The 27,989-nt window shown below is 42.0% G+C and overlaps 1 protein-coding gene across 3 annotated transcripts; it reads right to left on the bottom strand.

Moving 5' to 3' along the window:
* Positions 1–18: 18 nt before the first annotated feature.
* On the bottom strand, positions 19–27,940 carry enpp2 (ectonucleotide pyrophosphatase/phosphodiesterase 2). Of its 3 annotated transcripts, none has more exons than XM_029504181.1 (25): positions 27,860–27,940; positions 27,072–27,177; positions 22,724–22,879; positions 21,059–21,184; positions 19,673–19,733; positions 19,392–19,489; positions 19,207–19,286; positions 18,759–18,878; positions 17,720–17,775; positions 15,724–15,789; positions 13,097–13,169; positions 12,729–12,837; positions 12,495–12,620; positions 11,976–12,007; positions 11,745–11,872; positions 9,387–9,462; positions 9,219–9,306; positions 8,958–9,127; positions 4,697–4,832; positions 4,384–4,523; positions 3,094–3,229; positions 2,083–2,160; positions 1,839–1,971; positions 1,421–1,574; positions 19–778 (listed from the first exon to the last, which is right to left on the bottom strand). In XM_029504181.1, exons 1-25 carry the CDS (start codon positions 27,875–27,877, stop codon positions 608–610), a joined length of 2,637 nt encoding a protein of 878 aa, XP_029360041.1. In that variant the 5' UTR covers positions 27,878–27,940; the 3' UTR covers positions 19–607. The 3 variants fall into 3 exon arrangements, with proteins under 3 accessions (XP_029360041.1, XP_029360042.1, XP_029360043.1); XM_029504182.1 differs by having other exon boundaries at positions 4,697–4,742; XM_029504183.1 differs by lacking the exons at positions 27,072–27,177; positions 27,860–27,940 and having other exon boundaries at positions 19,663–19,733; positions 22,724–22,849.
* Between the last annotated feature and the right edge of the window lie 49 nt (positions 27,941–27,989).

Here is a 27,989-nt window from a genome sequence, read left to right as displayed (position 1 = left end):
AACACAAACAAACACACATGCACAAACACAAAAACATTGCTTTATTATTACATGTCAACAAAAATGAAAGTAATCAAGCATAACGAGAAACTGTTTAATGCGCACGTAAAAGAATGACTCAGCTTAATGTCAAACAGTATCATACATGAAATTATGTGCTCATTGTACCAGTTTCATTATTCTGACTTACTGGTAATGTGATTGTTTTGTCTGGAACGGACTGATGTTGCTCTGTAGTGCAATTAAATATTTAGAACATCTTAAAAATTTGTCATTTTCATACACATAAAGTATTCTGCTCTTGAAAATAATTTGACTTCTTACGATTTCAGTATTCAATTAATTGAATTTTAACCAAAAATAGGAACCAATAATAAAGTCTAGTGGGCGGCACTTGATTTCTTAACTCAGTAGTGTTGAAGTTGCAGCCTAACAACTGGTTGAAATGAATGAGGTGAAACCAAGCTACCAAAAAACAAAATACATGCTGCAGAACAGCTGAACTTAGCATCTGGTGAAAGCTGAAGCTGGTGTAGGTCAGTGTAACAGAGATGATTACACCTCTTCTTGTACCACATATGTCCACCACGGCTGGAAAACAACAATATCAGATCTCGCTCTCGTACGTGTGCATGTAGGTTTTCAGAGAGAGGATTTCAGTGTAGCTCCTGCTGGTTCTGCGGTACAGGTCCAGGCCTGTGAGGATCTCCACATCCCTGACCCGAGCTGTGTGCATCTTCATCAGGTCCTCCACCCAGCGCGACTCCTCGTCCGAACTCTGCATGCCGGATGACACACAGTGTTAGCAGTGTCAGCAGAACATGAAGCTCCACGTACCACAGCAGGCAGTGAATAGAATCACAAAATATTATGGATCTGTTCAAATTGAGCTGCAATTTTTGCATCTACTAAATGTGACAAACTTGCTGAAGCTAAATATTGTCCATCCTTAAACTTCTTAAAGGCCCATATTTTAACTTGCCAAGTTTTTTACTTTAAAGTGTTGCTATCTATAAGCAGATATATTTGAACCAAAAATCATCTCAAAAATTTCACACCATACCACAAAACAGTCAGCAATTTTTTTTTTTTTTTTTATATATAATTGCATTATCAGCTTTCCTCCAAACTGTTGACCAGATTTATGTTAAACAACGTAATCAACTACATAAGAATGCTCTTCCATCATCTAGTCAAACCTTTCCCCTTGTTTGCATCTTCCATACTGTCCATACTACACTTAAAATTCTGAATGAGACACTGAATTTGAAGAATGACTGCAACAACTCAACTAAACTGTCCCTTTTCAAAGGCTCTTCAAGGATGGGGCCCCTGAGCAGTAAGTGACTATGTTCACATCAGTCCACAGATCTGTGAATATGAATATGATGATGCATTTAAACGTGATGACGATGCCTACATTGCAGGTCTCATCATTGTTGGGTCGGTGTGGCAAGATGAAGGCTGCGCTGGTGAGCGGGCCGCTGCATGAGTCTGCAGCCTGGGTGAAGTCTAAACAGCTGGTCAGGACCACAAAGTAGTGCGTTGGGATGGGTATTGTTCCGCTTACAAACCTACCACAGAGATCAAGTGGAAAATTCAAGTTCATTTTTTATTTCTAACAATAAAACAAACTTTTCATGAAAATCTAGCTTTAATGTAAAACATCAGGATTGAGTTAATGATGTTCTAAAGCTCTCTGAGTGGTTATTTATCAGCTGAATCCTTTTTTATGTGTAGCATCTTACAATAATAATAAATCCCAGGTATCTAAGAAAAAACAACCAAACAAAGTGAAACTGTGTTTGCAGCTACGTTGAAATTCAAGTATTATTCACTCTTTGATCTTCTCTGCTGAGTCCTTGATGCCATCATAGTTGTAGTCAAATATGGGTCCGATAAGAACATTCACTCCATTTCTTTCAGTGGCAAATTTCTTCACCAGCACTCTCTGGAAGTAGCTCCATACTCCTGAGAGACAAAGACATATGCTGAGGGATAAGACAGACTGAAAAGTCAAAGGTCTCATCAGGATTCCTCTCACACAGTTCAAGAGAGAAACAGTTTTAAACACTGACTCACTCTTGAATGCAGGATACACAGGAACGGTGTTAGTGATCAGGACTGCATCGTATTTCTTTTCTGTGCTTGAGGATAATTCTGTCAGTGAAGAAGACAAACACAATGTCAACAACTACATCAGCTGTAGTATGTTGATAAGCAATGAAGGTGTGCAAATTGGCAAAGGAAATGAATCAGGGATTTGGGTTCAGGCAACAACTGCGTAGGCATGGTTTGGTCGAGGTCATGAGAACGACCTTTGGAGTGCCAGAGTCTTACTCATCTACACTGCCATCTGTCCTCTTCTCATCGTGTCTCTGTCTGATCTGTCTATGACAAAGACCTGATTGATGGAGCTCTGCTGAGATTGTGGGCCTTCTAGCAGCTTCTGCATCTCCTGTCAGGGACCCCTTCCCCATACAAGATCCTTCTTACTCCATCTGTCTGGATGCCAGATCTAAGGCTCCAGACTTCTTCCTCATTACAGTTGTTGTTCCACCATTTTCCTGGGAACACTCACAGATCTTAGTCCTAGTCCTAGTTTGTGTTTCACCAAAGTTTTGACCTCAGAGGTCAACAGACTGCAGGAAACTTCATGGCCTAAGTCCTGACAGGGGGACTGTGTATAAACAGATGAGTCTGTCCAATGGCAGTTCAGGTGGTTGAGTGGTTGATTCCAGCCTCAGTGATTCGCTTCTCTCTTCTGTTTCACATTCTTCTCTGCAACTTACTAATTAATATAAACGCATAGAAAAAAACTAAACAAAACAATCTTTTGAGTTCACCACATGTGGACTCAAACAGAAAGAATAAAGCAAACAGGAAGCAGCTGGCCACATAAGAGAGTCTGAAAACTTTAGTAAATGAAAAATTTGACCTCTGAAAGCATCTTTTAACGTTGTCATCATGGATTATTTGGTATAGATTGGTATAGATTGGATTGGAAAATGTTGGAACTTTGTTCATTAAGAATTTCATTGGGGCAGAAGAAGACTTTATGTATTGCGTGTCCAACTGAGCTGGTGAACTCACGCGGGGGGTACAGGAAGGCATAGGTGATCTGTTTGTCAGCTCTGTAGTTGGTGCAAGACTGACTGAAGCCTGGAGGGACTCTGGTATCAGGTCTCACACAGTTGGATAGGATTTCAGGCAGAGGAGACAGTTCTACCTGAAAGAAAATACACACATTCAAATCTGCTTTAAATGTTGATGGTTTCTGTTTTTTTTGGTAAGTGACGATGAAAGAGGTTCAACTCTACTTCTGCCAGTAGGTGGCGCTTGTAGTACAGGGCCAACAATCAATCCCCCTTATCTTGATCTGTGATTGAATAATTGTTATATATTATCCCTTAAAAGTAGAAAAATCCTTTGTGTTTTCACGTGTTTAACCACATTGAGAACATAAAAATGTTACTTTCAATAGTCTGAAAACTGGCACTCGCATCTCATATCAACAGCTATTAGTGCTTTAAAAAATGCTAAACAACACTAAGAATACCAATAATATACTTGTATTAAATCATAATAACAATGGCATTGTGGGAAATTTGTATGCTTTTTAGAATTGAAATATGGTGAGAAATGTTTCCATTCTAATGAATATTTACATCTTATGCTCTTAATAAGGGAACCATCTTCCCTCCTTGAATAAGAGTATTCTGTGTTCAAAGGGAAGTATTTGTATTTTAGTGTGTCACATCTATTAATAACAGAATAAATTTGGTACTAAATTGTTTCCTGTTGGAGTACGAGACTTTTGGAAATCTCTGAGGTAAGTTTGTTGGTGGTTCATTCATAGATTAAATCCAAAGTGAAAACTTCAAATAACCTTTGTCAAGAAAATGAAATGTTAAAACTTGTTAACATCCTCATGATGTTTTTATACAACATATGATAAGTGAAATAATCAGGCAAAAGCAGGACCGAGTGTTTCCACATCAAACTGCAGATACACATGCCACTGACCAAAAGAACCAATCCAGTCAGTTTAAGAAGGGTGGGGCTAAATTAACCTGCAACTGTCAGTATAGAAAATCAGCAGTATAAAAAGCACTGTTTGTTTCAGTTACTGCCAGTTACAGCAATCTTAACTGTTACTAACAAACAATGCTACCTGTGCTAACTGTTCTGATCTGAGTCCAAGGCTGACTGTTGGTGCCACTAAAACCTGATACATGTTTTTCAACCTGGAAGTTAGGTGAATAAGCTTAAAGTCACAATTTTTAGTTTTTTGTTATTCTCTCATTAACCAAAAAAAAAAAACATACAAAAAAAATATTATTCATTACAGAGGATTTTCCAAAGTTAAAAACAGGACAGTACCTGTCTGCTGACTGTGTATGATGTCCACAGGGGCATGGACAGAGCTTCGCTGTAGCCACTGATGTAGTCGCTGTGGTGGAGGATGGTGTATTTGCTTCGGAAGAGCACAGCAGGTCGGCCATACGGCAGGTTCCTGCTGTCTGAGGGAGGAGTGAAGAGGAGGAAATGGTACAGGACACATTGATACAGCTATGATCAACATAATGTACTCCATTTTGCCATACAAATGTCCCCATTAATATCGCTATAGGCTGGTTATACATGGATCAGTCCTGAGAGTGAATAAAGGACACGTCATTCGTGTGACACTGACCGTCCATAGCTTGCCTCAGTCGTTGGTTTAGCTCCTCCACTTTGTTCTGTAAGAGACAGAGCCAGAGTGACTCCAGGTTATAGCCTCGTACAAGGGTCACTTTCAAACCTCTCTGGCCCCTACTTTTTACACGCAACTGCAAAAAGATCGGAGATTGAAACAATCTTTTGCCAGAGATCTTCATGGGAATCACAGACAGATAAATGAAACAGTGTGAGCAGCTGCAGAGCCTGGTCCAGTTCACTCCAGTCCAAGCAGTTCACATCTCCACACATACACCATGACCATGTGTGGATGGAGGAATTTGTACCATGTCCCAGTGAAAAGAGACACTGTCTTTTCACTGTGTTTGCAAACAAACCCTAAATCGGTCTGAAAGATGTGCGAATGGAGCTGAAAATGAACCGATTTCAGCTCTGCAGCAGAAAGCAAAGCGGCAAGAAGCTGATTTTCACTTCACAGGAAGCTGAATCAGACACACCACAGCAGTCAGGTACATTTTCACAAGTCAGACAGGAACATACAATCACATAACTGATGATGATGCACACGCAGATGAGTCTCTTTAAAATTATTAAGACTGCACTGGAAAAGAAAAACAAAACAAAAATATCCCCCCAAATTAAAATCTAAGCTGCATTTAGCTGCTTTGCTCACATCTGGGCAAATATTCTGCTCTCCATAAACCAGCTGACCTCAGTGATTTGATGCATTAAGGGCTGCTTGAAATAATCTGGAATCAAATCACAGACTTTCTCATGTGTTACTCAACTCAGTTATTCTCATTTGCACTGCAGCTGCTTCCTGTTTTATATGGCTGAATTATGACGGTTTTTCACAATTATGTACCAAAATGTGAGGTGCCTGGTGTGTGAAAACTACTATTTACAACATTGCACAGTTTAAGAAATAATTCAAATATTACCGTCAATTAAATTAAACTTTTAACAACCATAAAAATGAGTTATTTCAAAATATAAATACACTTCACTTTTCAGAGCAGAGATTAGATCAGTAAGAACACATTACATCGCACCTCATCTCTCTTTGGTCTGACAGGGAGACGATTTTTTTTTGATGATGATTGTTCAGACTCACTCATGTTTGTAATATAGCAATAAGAAAACATCAATGTTGTGATTCAAACACCACAGAGAACAATTCGATCTCCTGTCTCTGTCCCAGCAGAGTCAATTAAATGGTATGTAATTCTAAAAATTGCTTGATTTGAGATGGTGTGAAATACTGAGCATGCTGACTGATAGACTGTCTGACCAGCACTTATGAAGATTAAGTTATCATGCCGAGCCAGTATCAGTCAGCCTTCATGGGATGCAAATATTGTGTCATCAATTTGATTTGGTTAATCTAATGCAGAAAGTTGCCAACACATCATCATCATCATATTAATCTTTTACTTAATTTTGGGGATTGGCTTATTGATCAGCTTAAAAAGTGAACAAATACCAAAGGTATCAATATAGCTCCATTAGCTGAACTGGACTGGACATGTTATATTTTGAAAACTCCATTATTGTATTTTGTGCAGCTAGTTAATTGCAAAGACAAATTAATTAATTGACAGTCTGCTTTCTGTTAACATCAGCTTGCATATACCTGATGTGAATGAATGGCCATGTATGTTTAAAAAATAGAAAGCTTTTAGTGTGGATGTGGAATAAAACCATTTTCAACCACTGACCTGGTGCAGGCTCTAAATTAGGGGTGTCAAACTCAATCACACAAAGGGCCAAAACTCATAGCAGACATTAGGTTGGAGGCCAAACAGGAAAAATATGTATTGAACAGACTAAAACTAACCAAGTTTAGAGTAAAAATATGAATTGAAACAGACAGAATACTATATTTTGTCCCCCAAGATAAACAGACTTATAATATTTTGTTCTCCATGAAGATGTCCAGTGAAAACTTGAAAACATAAATAAAAATGTTGATTTTTAAATTCTTAAGTTACAGCCACATTAGCTCCACAGCCAAGACACATTTTGTACACAATTAAAAACATCCACAAATGCCTGATTCTAGGAATGACGCAAGATTGGTATGAGTATGGTATGAGTGTTACTGGCACTTCATTAAGGCCATTAAAAATTTGACAATTGAAACGATCTTGCGGGCTAGATATGATTGTATCCCGGGCCGGATGTGGTCCACGGGCCTTGAGTGTGACACGTGTCATAAATGGTTCATGCTCTTCAGTCCATACACAATTGTTCCCAATCTCGTGTCATTCCTAGAGCTCTGCCATTACTGTGGTGAATTAACAACAAGAAAGTAATTTTTTTTCATTTGTGAAAATTTCTTTCCTATTCTTTAGGTGTAGGATATTAACTAGAGGACTGTAATATCCTGTACAGTCCCTGACAAAAGTCTTGTCACTTGGGTAAAAGTTGACCTTAAGTGCCCCTCAAATATATTTCTAATTTTTTATTTATTGTTTTTATTTTTTTTTTTACAAGAAATGCCTAATTTCAATCCCAACAGCTTTTGAAATAATGTTTTGGTGCCAAACAAAACAGCTGAAAAGCATTCTAACGTTCACAGCTTGGTAAAGCCCACTGAGTCCGTTTTTGCAAAGACAAAAGTCTCGTCACCTTGTCATATGATGCACCCAATCCTAGATTACAGCTTCACCTATGATCAATAATGGATCAATCAATTAGTGGGTGTGTATAAAAAGAACCCCAGCACACCAGACCTTCACATCAACTGCAACTTGACCTCTGACAACATGCCTAAGGTTCACCCTGAGGCCCAAAGGCTGAAGACCAGATCCACTGCTGAGGTGGCTGACACCTTCAATGTGTCTCAGCGTCAAGTACAAAGAATAAGAAAAAGATTTAAAGAGACTGGAGCTGTTTTTGACAAGCCCAGGTCGGGCAGACCCTGCAAGACAACTGCTCGGGAGGACCGGCTCGAAAATCTAAGGCCAGCCCCTTTTCCACTGCAGCAGAGCTCCACCACGCCTGGTCACCTCAAGTCCCTGTGTCAACCAGGACAGTTTGTAGAATTCTGTCCCGAAATGGCCTCAATGGCCGAACCAGTGCCCAGAAACCAGCACTAAACAAAAGGCAATTAAAAAAACGTGTGGCATTTGCCAAGGCCCACAGCCTACTAAAAGGATGGATGCTGGAAAAGTGGCAGAAGGTGGATTTATTCAGATGAATCTTTGGTTGAATTACATCACAGCCACCGCAAATATTGCAGAAGACCTACTTGAGCCCGCATGGATCCAAGATTCACCAACAGTTAAGTTTGGTGGCGGAAAAATCATGGTCTGGGGTTACATCCAGTATGGGGGTGTGCGAGAGATTTGCAGGATTGAAGGCAATATCAATAGCCTAAAATATGAAGAACTACTAGCTCCCTCTTACATTCACAACCATAAAAGGGGTCACATTTTGCAGCAGGATGGTGCTCCATCGCATACTTCCATCTCTACATCAAAGTTCCTCAAGGCGAAGAAGATCTAGGTGCTCCACGACTGGCCAGCCCAGTCACCAGACATGTCTGGGCTAGAATGAAAGAGGAAGCATGGAAGACGAAACCAAAGAATCTTGATGAACTCTGGGAGCCATGTAAGACTGCTTTCTTTGCTATTCCTGATGACTTCATCAATAAATCGTATGAATCATTGTCGAACCGCATGGATGCAGTCCTTCAAGCTCATGGAAGTCATACAAGATATTAAATATGGATCTCACAGCACCACTACTTCATTCACTGATGTTATGCAACACATTTTTGTATTTGAAGTAAATTATTTGTTGAATTTTCACATTACTCTCTGTAGGCGACAAAACTTTTGTCTTGCCAAAATCTGACCTTTCTGTGTTCATTAAATGATCAATCTTTCTTCAGTGAAGCAAATTTATTTTAGCATATTAAACATGATTTGGGAGGGTTTTAGCTTTCATATGAGCCATTTCTAAAACCAATGGATTAATTAGAAGTCAAGTTATAAGCTGCTGTTTCTACAAAATGGATAAGTGACAAGACTTTTGTCAGGGACTGTAGCTGCTGAAAGGTTTTGATGACTGAGTTATAACTTATGAGTCAGCCTCACTTACAGTAAAATGTCAGCATGGAGAACAGTGGTAGTTGATGAAGATGAGGATGATTTTGGTCTAACTGGTGACATCTCTAATGTAAGTGAGCTGACTGACAGGCCTATTTCCCAGAAAATCAGGATTCACTTTGGCGGTCTACAAGAAGCTGGGCCCAGCTGATCACTGCTGACCTTGTTGTCACAGCTGCAGCCCAAGTCATCCATCGCTGCTGGAATCAGACCAGATGCTGTTGGTCTAGAGACCTCCTCAGGTATGGTGGGTCTATAGACAGGGCTTCTCAGCAGGTGGTTCAGACTACCATGGGTTCCGTTATTGGGGGCTGGTTTCAGACCCAGGAGATCTGAGAGGGAGAGGGATCAGTCACTGAGGTTCATTTAAACATCACTCATTTCACACACACACAAACACGCAAAGACGACATGAACCCTTACCACACATCACATTATACAGCTCAATGTTTTCAAAGGCGGGAACTTTAGTCTTGAATTTAAACGTCGGTCCATACCCCAAGAAGATAGTCTGAAAACAAACACGCCACATGATAAATCAAATCAAATGAAATCAAGGTAGAATTCATCTTCTGTACATGATCAGAGCACCTGCATGCTGTTGATCTTGTTGTCATATCCATGGTCACCAGAGAAGCCACAATGCCTTCTCCCCTCAGGCACCTTCCTGCAGTGAATAGTGAGATCAGGGTGATAAATGGACCGAAGATGACAACAGGTTCCCTCTTCAGAATTTACCTATTAGCATTGAAGATAATAATCAAGCTGCTGCACATTTGACACAACCCCTGATTAACCTTCTTTACTCACTTATCTGCTGAAGCACAGATCAAACATCACCATCAGAGTATCAAACCTTCTCTATTTACGCACATCAGTCTCCATAGGTGGAAAGCATCCATCACGTCTTTTTTTTTTTTTTTTTTAACTGACATTAGCATGCTAGCCAGTTCAGCTAGCCTCGGAATGTCATCTTTTGGTAGCAACTCACTGCAGACTCTAATCTCTTTGTTTACCTTCCATGCTATAGTGGAAAGATGGTTATAGAAATAATATCAAATAAAAGCCTTTATGTGGTTTCTTGCCAGAAGCTGGAGGTAGTGGTTGTTGCTTTACAGCTTTCTCTTCACAATTCAAGAGGTTATAATACATTGTCTGAGAGGCTGCATCTTCTGGAGGCAACAGTGAGTTGCACTAAAGTGTAAAGTGAAAATGCAGGCCAGAGCTAGCTGCATCATAGCCAGGTAGAAAGTTTACATTCTAATTTAATGAGAATAGTGATCGTGTAAAGAGTAAATTTGCTTTCCACCTTTGGAGACAGATGTTGGACAGTGAAAGAAGGTATGTTAATAGCCTCTAATACTGATTATTGCTGTGCAGCTACGGAAATATCATGGCTCTGTAAAGAAGTCAAAAAGACAAAATCCAATGAATCTATGTGACAGTAGTTTAAATGGTTCAGAAAGACTTGGTGAGTTACTCCTTCAGGTCTGTGCAGGAAACTGCAGGGTGCAGTCAGACCAGTCCTCAGCTGAGGACGGCCTTAACCACACTCTTCTAATTGAAAAACAGCCACTTTCTATTAAGTGTCCATTAAAACACTATGCCTAGTTATACACCGATGATATATATGAGTGTGTGAGTGTGTGTATGTCTGGGGTGAAGCCACAAGCATGTAGAAAATGTAAATGACTAGCTGACAGGGAAATGAAACAAAGTGTGTTTCATTTGGTGTGAACAGTTAGTGGGTTTGGGATTTACTGACTAGTGTGTGTGTGTGTGTTTGTAAATGTCCAGACACTTTTCTCACAGCTTCAGTGCCAATGATTAGCCAGCCTGTCCATCTGAGCTCCACCGAAACCTCAAAGATCTCTTTCATTTAGCAGGCCTGTGAGCATGTGTGCCTAGCTGTGAGACAAGAGTGGAGCTCTGCAGCTCTGCCATGGTTCATGACCAGCATGACAGCTCCATGCAGGGAGGCTGCGCTGGCATGAAGAGACGCGCGCACACACACACACACACACACACACACACACACACACACACACACACACACACACACACACACACACACACACACACACACCCCCACCCACCCACCCACCCACACACACACACACACACACACACACACACACACACACACACACACACACACACACACACACACACACACACACACACACACACACACACACACAAGGACAGCACTGCTCACTGTGCTGGTTTGTTTTTACTGGTGATGACTTCATGGTTTACTTCGTCACTGAATCACTGCACTGACACTTTTCACAGCTCCATGTCAGAAACATGTCAGAGCTCATTTCAGCGAAGCATTCATGTTTTCAGCAGCTGCACTTTGACAGAGGTTTTGTTTTTTGTTTTTTTTATGGGGCCAGTTCATCTTAAACCCTCACAGTTGTGCATGTGTTAATGGCGTGTTGACCGCGACCTGTGTTGACACTAAATGTGTTTTTAATTGAACCAATATGTGATGCAAAAAGCTTCAGTGATGTGTTGGCAGGAAATGCCACATCTACACTAGCTGTACACGACATCAGTGTAGCTGCTTGTTTGCAGATGAAGTCGAAAAATCAAAGCTAAATTTCAGAGAGCTTATCTATCTCCTGGTTTGCTGGTCTGTAATATATTTCTGGGTCATATCTTGGTCATATACATGATATATATTACTCCTAAATAAGTAATCAACTGTGCAGTGAATCACAAAGTTAACTTTTTTCATAAGAATTGTGGCCTTAATTCATAATCATGCTTTGTTGAATGCAAATTCATTAGCATTCCAATTGGAAACTGTTTAGTAGTACTTCATAAAAAAAAATAATGATAATTGAGATGACATCGCATTCTCTAGAGCCGAGGATTAAAAAGTTCAGTGGAGTTCTAAACTCATGCATACTTGCACTTCCTGTTGTACTGCTGGAGCTATACCTGGCCACATGCCACTTCCTCTCCACCAGTAGGTGAACGTCTTCGATACGGCGGTTGTTAGCATAGTGAAGTCTCTTCGGCAAGTGCTGCTTCAGGTATGGCTTAAAGTGCTGTTCCACTTTCTTACACTGGAAGACATCAGCAGTGCAAATACAGCTTCTCTCAGTATCAAATGTTTAACTGCTTGTGCTACATACATATTTCACGTGAGTCATCAAGCCTCTTACTCACTGTTAGATTAGCAACAACAGCTTTGGGATCATCTGAAATAAGAAAGATCACAAGTGTGAAAACTGCTGCAAAGCTTTTAACACATTTCAAGGACAGCACTGCAGTTGCAAACTCATTCAACACAAACTACTGATGTTTATTCACCTGCTGCTCAATGCTGATTACAGCCAGCAACATCACTTTATCATCTGGTAATACTGAGCAGGATGTTTGTCTGTGATATTGTCAACATGGTCAGTCTCATATCTAATTATGCAATCATACTTGACTGATGTAAACATGACACAATAGGAGAAGATCATATATGTTTGAAAACAAACTGCAATTTAACTGTGTGCATGCATCACACAGCACTACACATCTATCTGACACAGCGCTACGAAATATGCTGTGCGTACTGACCCTGACTCTTTTTCCTTTGCTACAAGTTACTTTTTGATGTTTACTGTGGCAGGTCTCACAGACCAAAATCTCATGATACAATGAAGCGGTCTGCAGAAATAATCCCATCACACTCACATTTTGGGTTGTTGGGATATCTGGAGCGTATTCTACCCAGGGACCCCGGGATGAGGAAGATGTCATCGACATTGGTCAGGTAGTTGCTGAGAAACTCAGTGCGATCACAGTGGGCCTCCTCCATACCTGAGGACACACAGGAGGATCACTCAGGCACCTTTCAAATTCTTTCAGTTGAGCTGCGTCTTGTTGAGCATATTTGCAACTTTCTTGCTGGTGCATGTCTGTCTCTACCATGATCTCCCACCAGGATAATGTTGACACAACGGTGCAGTTTCATCTGTTTGAGTCCGTCCATCAGCTGACCAACAATTCTGTCGATAACCCTTAAAGGGTTGTTCAACTGAAACATAGGAAGTTACAATCCCGTGAGTGTGTGTTTGAATGAAACATAACACACACAAACTAACCCTAACCAAAACATAACTTTGAGTCCATTAATAACAAGTCATACAGAGCTATCAGAGGCCAGATCAAATAATCCTGGCACGGATGGTCCGGCTCCCAGACAGGAACTCTGGGGGATCCTGGTGCCGGTTCAAAAGCTACACAACATATATACAAACACACAGAAGATCATCATACAGAAACCAAATACTCACTTCAGTGCTCATGGGCCCCATTTTGTGTCCATATGTATCTGGTTGCTCAGAGTGCATGGCATAAACATAGGGCCTGAAACAGAACAGAACGAGAATAAAGCAGCAAACAAAGGAGAGAAGAAGGAGAGAAGAAGACAGCCTCCACGTGGCCTCCCCTGCAAGTAGCTACAGAGCAGTTGCAATGTTGCATGCTCTTAAGCGAAACTAGCATCTTCACAACGCCTGCAGACCACAGCCCCAGCACTGTTGCTTCTCCAGCTCAACGTCAAAGGTCTCACCACCTCCAAGATTGGCATCCTTGAGCAAATACCACAAAGGAACAATGTGGTCAATCTGGTCAGCTGCGGGACAATCATCAGAGGGTGCATAGGTAGAATGGATCTCAACCAGAGTGCAAGACACCACCATGGTCAACATTTACAAAAAACCTCCAAGCACACTGTCCCTCACTCACTCACTCACTCACTGACAGATGTCCCAGCCCCTGCTGCGTATGCTGGTGACTTTAATAGCCATCACATAGATTGGGGATACAGCAGCTCCAACTCTGATGGTGGCTTCCTGCTGGATTGGGCAAACCTCTTGTATGACCCAAAGAAGCCACGCGCCTTCTACTCTACAACCGGGCAGGCTTTCCTACACAAGTGACTAAGGCAGCTGCTGGTCTACTGTGCTCCAACAACCAGAGCAATGCCCATTAGTCATACTGCAAGATGCTGCTGACTGCACCCAAGAAAACATCCCTTATGGCATTAGCAAAGCCCATGTCCCCTGCTGGGCTGAAGAATGTGAAGACCGTCTCTGGGCCCACAATCCCAAACCACAGAAGACAGGGACAAAGCAGCCAATGACCTATTCGGCAGGCTGAGCGTGAAACATAGACAACGAGGGGCAGAGACTGATGAATCAATTGACTTGACAGTTGACTAGCTGACTGGAGGGTCAACAACCTCTGCACAGTGTCCCTTTCCCGCAAACTCCATCATGTCACTACTGCTGAGCAATGGCTGCTTCCTGAACAGAGACAAGGACAATATCAGAACAATATCAGCAGGAGTCCATAGCTCAGGGCTCCAGGATGCAATTCTGACCCATCCATCGACTTCACAAAGCAGGAAATCGAAAAGGCCATCCAACGCATGAAGACTGGCAAGGTACCAGGCATAGACGGCATCCACGCAGAGTACATAAAACATCAAGACAAGAAGCCAACCAAATGGCTGTGCTCCTTCCTCTCCACATTTGTCACCATTCCAAGTTGCCAAAGATCTGGCACCATACTGTCATCACAAAAGATACAGGTTCTCAACATCTGCATTCACAGCGATGCCCACAACGATATTAAGGAAGTGCAGCCCGCAGATGACCTGGCCATCATCAGCAAGCCATCTTGGGAAGCAGTGGAGGCTATCCTTTAAACAACACCCGGACAGTGTGCCCCCACTGTGCTCATGCATTGCCTAGCTAGTAAAACATGTGGAGATGACACCACCAAGGCTTCATGGTCAAGGAAAGATGGAGGGACCAATGGCATGCAGCAGAACCATCAAGGCTTCACCACTTCATCAAAGACCCCACGGATGTTCGTGGCCACCACCTGCCCCAAAAGAAGTGGACAATCCTCATCCACCTCAGGATAAGTGTGGGGTGCTTTGATGCAGAAATGCAGAGGTCAGGTCTCGCGGGTGCCTGAATGCAGATATCCACTCCAGATTGTGGAACATGTGCTAACCAGATGACTCATACACTCATTTGCTGCAACGGAACTGAAGGCCTAAGGACATACGCAAGAGAGAGCAAACAAAATGACGGCTTTTCAAATGCCTGAAATGAAATTATTCATTAACTGTAGTGGATTTTAGTAAGGCACTACAAATCTGAATATCAGTGACACACAACAGTCATCCTTTACCACTTGGGGGTGAAAATACTGCAACTTAGAACAAAAACATTGTCCTTCACAAATTAACAAAGGCTTTGTACATTCTCATTGGTCTTGGAGTGCAGAATTTATACAACTGTAAACATCTACAGAGACGTGGCTCAACTCAGACACTGTATAAAAAAAGCTCCAGAAGCTGACTCCACCCCTAACACCAAAGTAATCCAAAAACAGTAAAAGAGGTGGGGCTCGCACTTCTCCTCAATCTGAACTTTAATTGACATTAATACATAAAAGGGTGAGTAATGTTAAACTAGCCCATGCATGCATCTACAGAGAGGAGTGGTCTGTAGATGATCTGCAGGTTCTATCTCAGTGTTGGCTTCATATTTCAACCCAGGATGTTCTCCTAGTCAACAATTGGTGACCTATGTAACAAACAAGATGTAATCAACTGCAAATTGCCATGTAATTGACATGAAATTCTCTTTGGGTTTCTCTTCTTGCACTTTCCCCTGTGATGTCCCTCCCTCTCACAGGACCACACACCCCCCAACTCATCCAGAAAACTTTCCTGGATGTGTATTTTGTTTCTGTTGCAGGGGAAGATGTAATTGGCGAGAGCAAAAGAAGTGAAGCACAACAGTGTATTAAAACATCGGGTTCAAACACAATAAAGCACAAGGAAACAATATGGACGTGAAGACGGACGTGAAATAGACCACAAAGGTAGAAGTGAACTCACCTCTCTCCTTCAGGGAGGTGAAGCCACTGCAGCATGGTCAGTATCCTCCGCTCTAATGGGATGGCACTAAAAAACACAAAAACACAAAGTGCAGGGTAATGCTATAAAGCTGTAAGTGAACATCACGTAAAAGACAAAAAACAGTAACATTCAGAGATGTGTCACAGTAGTGCATCTAGATTGTCCCATTTTTAAGACTCCTTCAAATAAGCCCTTCTTTTTCCAGCAACTTAGAAACAGTGGCCAGAATTTTCCCAGAAATCATTGTCTGCCAATAATGGAAGTAAATATCATGATAGAGGGCCTGAGGACAAGCAAAAGTGAAAATCATCCACAGACCAGATTGTCTCATTAGCAGACCATCTTATATGCCTATGAAAGTCCACACCTCCAAAGGATGTCCCACATTAGGACACAGTTAACTGTAAAATAGGGATTCTGGTCCGTAGCTCCCCTTGACAGCCATTAAACCAATAAACCCCATGCTGTTCCTTTAGCTCTCTGAGGCCCTCATTAAGTTGAGGGTTGCAGAGTAAAACCCATTCAAAACCTCTGACTGTTTAAAGTGTCTGAAAGTCAAAAGCTGTCTGTGTGGAGATGAGGCCACCAACCAAGCTGCTGGCTGGGATACAGCCCACAGCTGCCAACCATCAAGCCCATGATTGAGGCACTGGAAGGGGTTTCGTGGATGAGGCGGTGGGGGGTGGCATGGAGGAACAGAGAGGTGTGGTCTGTTCCGTCCTTTGTCTCCATTAACCGTGTCCTCCCCTCAGAAGGGTTGTAACGCTGACCTATCTGATATGTTTTGTACGATGAAACACAAAGTCAGTGCGCACACACACTCTCATCATTTACCTTTATTCCTCATACACCTCTGTCAATGCCAAGTGTAAGAAAAGCACTTTAAACCACATTCTGGCCCCCGAGGGTCTATAGAGTGGCATGTCTATGACCCCCTGTTCACAGAGGAATCCTGCATGTTTTAGACAGGCTCATTTGTGCCAATTGCTGTAAAAACAGCTCAACGTCATCCCTGCTGAGATGTGCCCCTCTCCATCAAAGCCTCCTCTGTGCTGATAAATGTGGTTTCCTTTTTGTTCTGCAGGATACAGGTGTACTGCGGGGGCCTGAGCAAACAGCAGGAATCTGAAAAGGCATGTTCTGCTGACTCCAGAACTTTCACAAAATCATTAAAGATCTCAGAGTTAATTGCAGACAGTATTCACTAGAAAATGCATTCAAAGTGTGGAGAGTTTTCACATCTTAATCTGGATTATGTCAGCTGACCTCAGGCGCTCCTACAGGACACAGCATCCATCATCTGACAAGCACCTTCCAGAGGCTTACCGTCAGGGCACATGAGAGACACCACATATACGCACATTGAAAATACCGTACACCTCCCATTAACACATTGTTCTGCACACTGTTGCTGCCCTAAGCTGCTCAAAAATGGGCCCCTGATGAGGTGAGCTGCAGGTAGCTTCCAACATTAAGGGAACATATGTAATTAACATAACCATCTGTGATAGTCTCAACCTTTCTGTACCGTACTGGAGAGACTCCAATACATTTATACTGAACTTGTGCCTCTGAACAAGACCCTGGCTCCATATTAGCTCCACAGCTTTGTTTAGCAGGACTGCTCTGATTTGTCACAGAAGGAAAACAAACTCATTTACTCAAAGAAGAACAACCACTCACACTCAGACCTACTGGCAATTTAGAGTCACCAGTTAATCTACACATGCATGTCTTTGGACTGTGGGAGGAAACCCACACAACCACAGAGAGAACATACAAACTCCACACAGAAAGGACTCATGCCCGGGCATGGAACCCACGACTTTCTTGCTGTGAGGCACAGGCACTAACCACTATCCCGCTGTGGCCCCCATTGTTGAACTGCTGAACTACATTTATTCATGATCCAAAAGTATTGGTGTATGTGAGGATTGTGGACAGTATGAGTTTCCTATGTGTTGTGTATACTTACACGGGCCAGAAGAATGTGGCAGCCTTCAACCCCTGTTTGAGTGCTGTGATCCAGATCTAGGAAACACACCGGAACAACAGTGACTCATTGTTTTATTAGCCAAAGACATAGTTTAGTGGCATTGTTTTGGCTGTGGACACCAAGGTTGTAGAGAAACAAAATTATGATAAACCATCCACTATATTTGAAGTGCTTTCTTAAAAACATACTGAATGACTCTGTACAAAAAAACTTATCTTGTCCAGTGCCTGACTCTGGTACTACAGACAGCTACTACATTAATGTTACTCCTTTAACGTTGATTCTTAACATTTGCTGCATCCATCCACATCAATGTGACTCAAAGGGACTTTTACTGAGCAGAGAGCCAGAGACTGTCTGGGCCAGAGCAATCAGCCAAACAGAGTGTTTGGAAACTTAAAACCCTTGTGTGATCAAGCAGTTCAAAGCTAGTTGTTGAATCTATTTTTTTGAATCTATTCTAATTTATTATTATTATTATTATTTTTTATCATCTTTCCAGGCTGGACTTGATCCAGAGTGAGTGAGCATGGCTGAGTTTGAGACTTGGCTGTTTTCACTGTTTGTGGATCAGCTACTGTGTTTCATTCCCAGATCCTCCTGGATGAGGAGCAGGAGCAGTTTTCAGTTTGTGTGGTTGATGAGATTACATATGTGGATGTATTTCCCTTTTTCTTTTTCTTTTTCCTCTTATTATATGTGATCTACTGCATAGTTTTATGTAATAATTAATGTAAATCAGACTGGCCTTGTCAGATCTAGGCCCTACTGGTTTCATTGTAGCTTGCTTCAAAGGAAAGGACCTAATAGATTCATGCCACTATACTGATGGTGAGAGAGAAGAGAAGAAAAGAAGAAATAAAAGAGAAAAGAAGGAATGCAGATAGGAGATGAAGAGAAGAACAGAGGAAATAAAAGTAGAATATGTGCAGAACAGAAGAACAAGATGAAGTGAAGAAGAAAAAATATGAAGAAAGAAAACGAGGAGCGGTAGAAGAGTAGAAGAATCGGGTCTGACCGGTTGTCCTCCCCACCAGCGGTGACTCAGCTTCTCTCGGCTTCTAAGGCTGAAGGTAGCATCAAACACGGGGTCATACATGGAGTTCCCAACAATACCATGAGACTCTGGATAAAGGCCCTGAGAACCGAGGACAGCATCAGTATTTTTCTCTGAACTGCACCCAACACATTGAAGGTTTTACAATAGGAGTGTATATCAAATTGAATGTCATTTCTGTTTGTTTGTAAGCTAAATCTAACACCTGTGAGTCCAACATCTAGGGCATGCTGGGTAGAAAATCAATCCCTTATCCACTGTCACTTTATGGCATCAGTTTCAAATAAGGACAGCCTAAAATTAGCCAAATTCTAATAAACCTAAAACTAACTTTAGCATTGTTGTACAGATATTCACAATATTTCCTGCCCTGTGTGATATACGAGACAGCTTTGGCTCTGTGCCATACCGTAGCCAGTGAATAGAGGTTGGGAAAGGTTTTGGAGGGATAAACAGGTCTCATGTATGGAGCATGGGTTCCACATGTTCCTGAGAACATGAACACAAAAGAACAAACACTGAGCTCAGCACAGTCACCGTGTATAGACTCATAGATAAACCAAATCCTTCCTTAAATTGCCATTGTGGCCTTACTGAGTTTGTTGATGTTGGGTATGACGCTGTTTCCCCTCTTCACATAAGAAGCTCTGAATCCATCCACAGACAGAATGATGAGTGGGGGTCGCACAAACCTGCCAAGAGACAAAAACACATGTTGTGACATGAAATTCCAGTTCACTCCTCAACAAATCATTCAGAAGCAAATCATCTTTGTGAAAAAAAAAAACTTTGGAGAAAAAAGGGAACAGCTATGGCTCAGGTTTAACACATCATACAGTCATGGCTTTTGCTTTCCTGCTCAGACCTGAACATACCCAGCAGGACATTCAGGGCTCCTGATCTCCTCACACTCATCTTGCAGCCATGTACTGTCTCCTGAAAGAATCCAGTCAGAGAGAGATGTTAATGTTGGCGGTCAGGACAGCAACCAGCCAGGGAGGAAACATCTCACATTATCTCACTGATGTATTCTATTCTAGAATGATAAAAGCTGCCACTACCAGTTCAACATGGCCTTTTTAATTACCAGTGGAAACATTGGAACTAAATGATCATACTTTTGAGAGAAGTTGTAATGATCCTTGTTAACTCTTCAAATAAAGATTGAGAAGTTCTTTTCCTACACTTCACATATTTCAATCTTTTTCAAATGTAATGTTTTTTTTTTTTTCAATGAATCGAACACCAACATCAGTTGTTCTTCGTTTTGAGCCCAAGTTTCACCCGTCCACGATGTTACCCACTGGTGGTGAACTGCTTTTTTCAAGCTTCTCGATTTTCTTTTTTATTTATTTTTTTAAATAAATTGTTTCTGTGGACTGTTGCAGACTCAAATGCAGTTCTTAGAAGGGTTGTAGTCTACGTTAGTCTGCCAATTCCTGCATGTGCATTTTTGACCCAGACTCCCTTCCATTGGCAACAGCGTTTGCCAAGTACAATAAAAATCAAGAATGGAGGAAGGCAAAATGCGTTTGGATGGTAACACATTACTTTAAAAAAGAAAAATCCAAGCAGTGTGGGAAGTTGGGTGGTTCGTGTATATGCCATGCTATGCAGTGTACTGGATTCAATTCCAGCCTGGGACAAACGCTGCAGATTGTTTCCTGCCAGTTACTGATTAAATAAAGGTGGTTAAAAAAACAAGAATTCCTTTTGTTGGCTGGCATATACACTGCTGGTGCCTTTGGTATGTGGAAATTTACTCTCCACAGACAGGCAAAAATGGAATAATGAGTTGGCCTCTACGTTTGAGTCACATGCAAGAGTCCACAAGAGTCCATTATGGTCTGCATGATGTAAAGTTTGAGGAGAGCCTGCACGAGGGGGTCTGCCTTCATCTTTGAGAGTTTGTAACAGCAGACAAAGCAGCTCTTATTCTTCTTGAATGAATGTTGCCAATTTCATTTTGAAGAGTAATCGGTGCAGTTTATAGATGATTATCTACTCAGCATGTTTCAAACACGTCCTCTCAGACTCTGAATAAAAACAATGACATCTGTGTCTGTAAGCAAGTCTAACTGAATCCTGATGTTAGTATTGAGTTCAAAGCACCACTGAGCTTACATACAGCCTGGCAGAGCAGCAGTTGTTTGCTAGTGTGTTCAGGGACTCAGTACAGGTGTCTCAGAAACCTCTGATCTCTGGTTCCAAACAATTCCAAGAATAAAAGTAATTATAATAGGCACTTTGACATGGCAAACCTTTGCACAGTGTCTTGTAGTTGGTGCAACAGTCTCCTCGGGCCAGACAGTCGTCAGAGCAGTGGCAGGCATGCTGGTCATTTCGAATCTCCCCACACCGATCCTTACTGCACTCAAAGCCCCCCTCTGAGGGAGGCAAGAACAAAGGGAGAAGCAAGTTCATAGAGCAACAGCTTGTGAAAGAAGAATCAATGAGGAATTAAAGACCTCAGTCTTCCTGTCAGGGGTATACACATCAAGGCAGCGGCTCATTTCCAGCTCCTAAAAGCAGCACAATCAGACTTGGATAATTGTTGGCCTTGATCAAAAGAATATATTCCTTGTGAGAATTATGATGTTGACTCACAAAGGTCGGCAAAACAGAACAGTTATTCCCATTTAGATCCAGCAGAACAGGTGGACATTCTGGACATTCAATGCCAATATTTCGGATTATCATGAGTTACGTTTGTGGAGAAACTAGTGACAATGGCTTTAAAATAGAATGTAATGAAAGTATAAAGTAGCACAGAGTGGGATTACTAAAGTACAACGGCTTCAAAGCATAACTGCTGCTCAATATGGGGGGTAGGTGGTTTACATCATACAGTGCGATTAAGGATCCACATCAGCTCTGAGACATTAAGCTCAGAGTGAGCCGCTGCACTGATTCCACTCCTTAACTCCAAGTTAATCCAAAAATGGTCAAAGAGGTGGAGCCTTGGCAGAGCTGACACTTTGGTAAGTACAGTTTTTTTACCTCCTGCACCCTCTATACTTTCATGCCCCCTACCCGAACCGGGGTCTGTATCCCCACCCTGCTTTCACTGGTGCAGTTGGTGAGAGGTCAGAGTAGGTGATAGTGCTGTTTGAGATAGTTGTCTTTGTGTGAGGAGTGGTGATGGCTGGCATTAGGGGGGTGACGCTGGGACGCCAGTGTTCACGGTCTAGCCTTCTGGAGGTGTTGTGGGCCTAACTAGACGAAACACCGGTGAAAGGAGGTTCCCACCTGATGACCCCAAAGACATGATAGCTACCACCGCTCACTGGCCTAGTTGGATATTATCTGTAGGGAATATAGAGCAGTGTGAAAGTTTGTTGCTAGGAAGGTGATCACTGAGTCTGGTCCATTTTTTGTCGCACAAGTTTCTTCTTGTTTTTTCTAAATGTCACCTGTCACTCAAATCGCCCCCCGCCCTCAATTATCATTTATCACTTTACTCCTTAATAAAATGGAAACAAGTGAGTTATATGACAATTCACGCTGAACAGTTGTAATGAAGGGGGGAAATAATCTACTGAGACCAACAATATTTAAGTATCAGCCTGTAAATATGTTCATTTTCGCTGTAAAGTTAGACACATGAACATGGGAGACTCAATCTGCAGATTCTAACTCCTCACTGCTGGTTCATGTTTTCGACCCAGAAGTAGATGCTGTGTTCATATGTAGGGAGAACATGGACTGACACATAACTTTACATGTGGTTTTTCTGCCTCCTCTCTGACATTGCAATTATTCTTCCAGTCTTAATAACAATAATAAGAGTGGTTCTTTGCTGCTTATACACCTCTTTTTTACACTTAGTAGCGTCGTAAAGAGAGACAGGAAATGTGGCGTGAGTGAGAAGGGAAGGAACACACATAGACAAAGATAAATCAAGTGAGGATGATGATGATGAGCACCTGTCCTGAGGCAGAGCTGGTCAAAGTCAGAGCAGCAGCTGTTGTAGGTCTTACACAGGTTGTCACAGCGGCAGTTTGGGGGCTCCAACTCAATCAACTCAAAACATCTGTTCCTGCACGAGCCGGAGGTCGCAACGTATGACGATGCAGAGCGAGCTGAGGACCAAAGAAGAAGAGATATAGGTTGTTTTTTTCTCTTCACATTGAAGCTAGTGAAGTTTCAGGATTAGGATCTTGAGGTCTTTCTGTATAGAGTTTGCCTGTTTTCCTTCCAGATTCTCTGGTTTCCTCCAACAGACTGAAGACATGCAGGTTTAGGTTAACCTGTGACTCTAAACTGCCCATCAGGGTGGACTCACCTTCAACCAACATCAGCTGGGATGGGCTCCAGCTTCTGCACTTGGTTAATCATGACAGAAATGCTTTTAAGAATTTAAATCTGACTTGCTTAAATACACTTTTCTCCCCCTGTACAATGTTAAATTACATTAGATGATTTAACCTGAACTCAGTCGTGTATAAATAAATGTACTAGTGTAGTCTGAACAGGGGCAACCAGCTGACCCTCCTGCCTGCCTGTTTGACACACCATCAATAATTCTAAATAAGATAAAATAATTCTGTAATAGTCCTTCAGCGGGGAAATTTGCAAATAGTCGCAACACATCATAGTTAGAGCGTTTTTTCTGTTTATGGTAAAATGATTGGAGGTTGGTCCCAATTAAACCATTGATCATTGATCATAAATGATCCAAACACATCAGCAGGAACAACCCGTTATAAACATTGAAATGTATGAGCACCAAACTGAGTACATTATCCTCGGGTTTTGTTTGGTTTCTGGTTTAAATGGTGCTGAACCTAAACCTGAAGCCTGCTTACTTACACACTGGGATGAATAGTGTGTCTGTCTCCTATGCAGAAACACTGACTCGTAGTTGGAGCCAATCACAGTCAGCTCGAGGAACTTGCAGATCCTCTGTGAACCACAGCCACAGACTCAAATACACAGCATTACAAAGTCCATCTGGTTTGAACAGCAGAGAAAGTAAAGAACATGATCACACTTACACTTTAAACTTTGAACACTGAAGTGAGAGCAGAGGTAGGTGGTGTAAATGCAGTAACAACACAACTCAGTGAGAAGCTACGTTGTTCATAAAATTCAAAGCCTCGACCTACGCTGACATTACACAGCACTTACTAAACTGTAAATCCTCTTATTATAGTCAGGCTCTCATTCTTGTCCTTTCTGCTGTGATTATTCAGTAAATATTGCAAATGTAATTCGAATTTAGTTGGAATGATTGGTTTTGTGTTTCATATTCACTAATGTGCAACTCTTCTCAAGCTCCTCTGAGCCTTAGAGGACCACATAGACTGCTGAAGCCTAAATGATTCATTAATGGCATGATGAAATGAAACCTAGGTTGCATTTCTCAGTCTAGTTGCACAGCCTAACTCTATAGGTCCGAGAAGGATGTAACACCCAAATTCAGAAACAGTGTGTGTGCTCTTGGCAAATACACATTCATGTTCGTATGCGCATAAGTGTTACTGAAGCATAAGACTTTAAAATATTTATGCTGCCCAACTGGTTGGTGCATCATCCAGGAAACTGAAGCAGCTATGTGGAACTCAGCCGTCAGTCACTGGTTGGTTTATATTATGTCCCTGCATTGACGTGACAAAGGGTTTTATGTTCGATTAAAATCTATTTTAAAATGTAAATCACATGAACCAGTTCACTCTGTGTGGGTTGGATCTACTTTGTGTTTTGTTCCTGCCTTACAGGTAGAGATGGACTGTAATTACACGCCCATATGGTTTCTATTGGTTTTGAAAAAACTAAATGGCGACAGTTGAATTCCTAACTGTAAGCATCAACCCATTGGGCGACATCATGGTGGATTGACACATGACACATTTTAACTATAACGTTAACTTGATGAGTTGATGAAGTACTCGGCTGTGAGGTCTTTTAAGTCTTATCAGTCTTGTACTAATGAATCCTCTTGAAACTATTCAGAAAATATATTTACAATTTGTTTTGAGTGGACAACATCTGACCCCCCCGTGTGATGTCTGATATCAGACACACTCCACATCAACATGAGGCAAAAACCTCAGCCATCCTGTGCCGCCGTGGTTTCAGCATCTTGGGCTGAAAATGAGTTTCAATGCTCTCTTAATATTGACTCAAGGTAGAGCAACACAAACACACTCTCTCCTCAAAACGCGCGCACGCACGCACGCACGCACGCACGCACACGCACACGCACACGCACACGCACACGCACACGCACACACACGCACACGCACACGCACACACACACACGCACACGCACACACACACACACACACACACACACACACACACACACACGGGCTGCCCAAGCATTGGGTCACAGGGATCCATTGTCCATGTACTAGCTGCTCGCTCATTTCATATGCGCTGGCAGACACATATAGAAACAAGCTGGCACATGAACGGAGTTGCAGAAAGTCCTCTGAAGGAAACCTGGGTCTCGCATGTTGCTCGTGTTCATAGGAAACATCTCGAAGACAACTTGTGGAGAATGTACGTCATTGCATCTGATACCTGATTGCACCTGAAGGTCATATCCAGCTCAAGAGTTACTCATGCTCTAAAATGCTGGTTTTTGTGTGTCTTGAGTTGAGGCACAGGAGTAACTACACTTGGCCAAGATACATCAACTTCTGTCCAAAACAAACTTCACACTAACTATGCTGAGCCGCTCCAGCAAATCAAGTAGAATTTATGAGATCTGTCTCACTGAACACGTGTTTTTAATGTGTCCACCACGACTTTCACATCAGCATAATGCTTTGACAACACATTATACTAATACTCCGGGGCTAAACCTTACAATTACATCATTGTGAATTCTGAAATACTTTACTAGTAGAGTCTTTGATTTATCAATTAATATTTAAAAATTACACAAACATTTTTAAAATTGCAGAAAATCGAATCAAAACTACTGTTGACTTTCTAGTCAGCGTCAAAGCTCAGTATGATGTCACTAATTCAGCTGCTAATGACGCCTCCATTTTGGAGTTTGGCTGTCTGGGTTTCTCTAAACCGGTAGAAACTGTATTTGAAGAAGAAGGTGGAGCTGAGGAGGACTGAGAGCTGGAGCTGACCTGCTTTATACCCTCTCCTGATTGTCAGGCATGTCACTGAGTGCCATGCAATCTGCATTATGACTATAAGATGACTATAAATCAGAGACTGAGACCACAAACTCTTTAGGAAAAGATTTCTTTTTACAGCCAGTGGAGTTTCCCCCTGATGGTCATTAGATGGAATGCAAATTTAGGACTCTTCAGTACTGTCTTCTCTTTCTCTTTACAGACCCAATACCAGTGTCCATTTTGATTGACAGTTTTGTTCTGTATGAATTTCCCAGTGGATCATCTCAAATCAGCTGATTTGAAAATTTGAAGACTCTGGTTGAATTGTGGTAAATTGTGTGTTTTCTAGTGTTGGACTCAGAGTAAGTGAGTTAGCAGTTACCTGCTCTGGGATTAAGCTAAATGTCTCCAGTTATCAGCAGCCTACTCAGTATCAGAAACTGACAATCAGATAAATCACTGACCGAAGACCAAGTCAATTCGGGAGAACCAACTGAAACCGCCAATGCAACGCACACAATAAAATGTGTTAGGTTTTCACATGTATTAGTAGTAAGTTCAATGTCCCATGAGGAGCACCTGTTGCTGTGTCTCAGTTCATGGGGTATAAATTTTGCATCATTTAATGGGAGTGCATCAATTTGAAACCCTGTTTTGATGCCCAGTTGACAGAGCATGTTCCTGCTTTGCTTTGTAATCTCTCATCTCCTGTATTGGCTGAGATCACAGTTTCAATGCACGGACACTCCTACTGTAGCAGCCCTGTTGGTCTGTAAACCTGAACACCGGTGGGCTGCAAAGCTATTGGCCAAGAAATAGTTTGGAGGGCAGAACACATCTGGGGAAAAGATGTAATTATACATAAAAGATCCTGAATGTTTCATTCTGATTAAAGGATTAAAGGAAGGATGTATTTTTGGCCTCCATATTGCTCACAGCATTTTGGATATTTTCAAATAGGAAATCTGTTGCAAGAACCGTTTATCAGACCAAATATGTTTTTCCTATCACCGGAGCTAATGGGCCAGGTAGTTTTCATTGGTAGACTGATAACATGTTGCTTGCTTGAAGCTGGCAGCATTCTGGAATCATTTTCTATGCTGTCTCAGTTGTGTGAGTGTTTGCTGGATGAGGCTCAGGCAGTTTGGAGACATTCTCTGTTTCCAAGAAAGAAGAAGCTTCTACTCACACTCTCTCCTTGCAGACGTCCCGTCCTCTCCAGAGCGTTTGGGTCGGTCGTAGACAAAAGCCACACACACCTCAGTGCCACACTGAACCGATAGGATCCACACAAGCTGAAATACAATACAAGTGACATTAGAGACAACTGTGGTTTAGTCTCCATCAATACAATGGGAAGAGAAACAGGAGACACTTTGACGAAAGTCCTTCAGATCTTTTTTTCCTCTCTAATGCAAAGAAGGAATTTTTCAGTTTAGTTTTGCCTCATCTTGTCTTTTAAAGTAAAGACTTTGCTGTATTAAGACGACAAACTGTCACGGGTTATGCACAAGCTGATACAAACTCCACTGCCAGATTTGTATATTCAAAGGTTTGTGAAGTGCTTCAACCACGAATTCGGACACCTGAACAAAGCTCACATTCAAGGAAGTGATTTACACTGCTGACTGGGTGACCTGTCAGGACACTGCGGAGCTTAGTTCAAAGTAACTCAGGACCACCCGCATCCGCATAACAATGGCCTCTGACAGTTTGACGAATCGTTCCCCACTTGGAAATGACAGAGCACAATTGTTCTGCAAATGCTGAGCAGCAGGGTGGTTGGAGGAGAGGGAGGTGTAAGGAAGAAAATTGTAAAGACTATCAGGAAAAGCTCACCAGGGCCACAGCGGATAACACAAACTGAAGAACGACGTGGCTAGTCAGGTAAATTAAGCACGGTTTTACGCAGGGACGCGTCATGGCTGGACTACATAAACCGAAGCTATGAGCTGAAGACGCCGACTCTTACCGTACCAGTTTGTGGAGCAACATGTTCCTGTGCCAGGCCCTGGGCAGTCTGCGCTGTAGGTGAGAGTGAATGATGCTGACTGTGAAAGCGGAAGACCACCAGAGAGGAGGACCGTTAAGGACCCCAGCAGAGAGG

The sequence above is a fragment of the Echeneis naucrates genome, chromosome 6 (assembly GCF_900963305.1).
Source record: "Echeneis naucrates chromosome 6, fEcheNa1.1, whole genome shotgun sequence".
Lineage (NCBI taxonomy): Eukaryota > Metazoa > Chordata > Actinopteri > Carangiformes > Echeneidae > Echeneis > Echeneis naucrates.
The sequence above is the reverse complement of the archived record's forward strand: the minus strand, read 5'-3'. Positions and strand labels throughout refer to the sequence as shown.

Excerpts from the sequence above, each read along its gene's own strand:
- enpp2 (XM_029504181.1), bottom strand. Across the intron at positions 15,790-17,719 it reads GCCACATTCTTCTGGCCCGT|TGCCATCCCATTAGAGCGGA; the intron begins GTAAGTATACAC and ends TGTGTTTTTTAG. Across the intron at positions 12,008-12,494 it reads ATATCCCAACAACCCAAAAT|ATGATCCCAAAGCTGTTGTT; the intron begins GTGAGTGTGATG and ends TTCTTATTTCAG.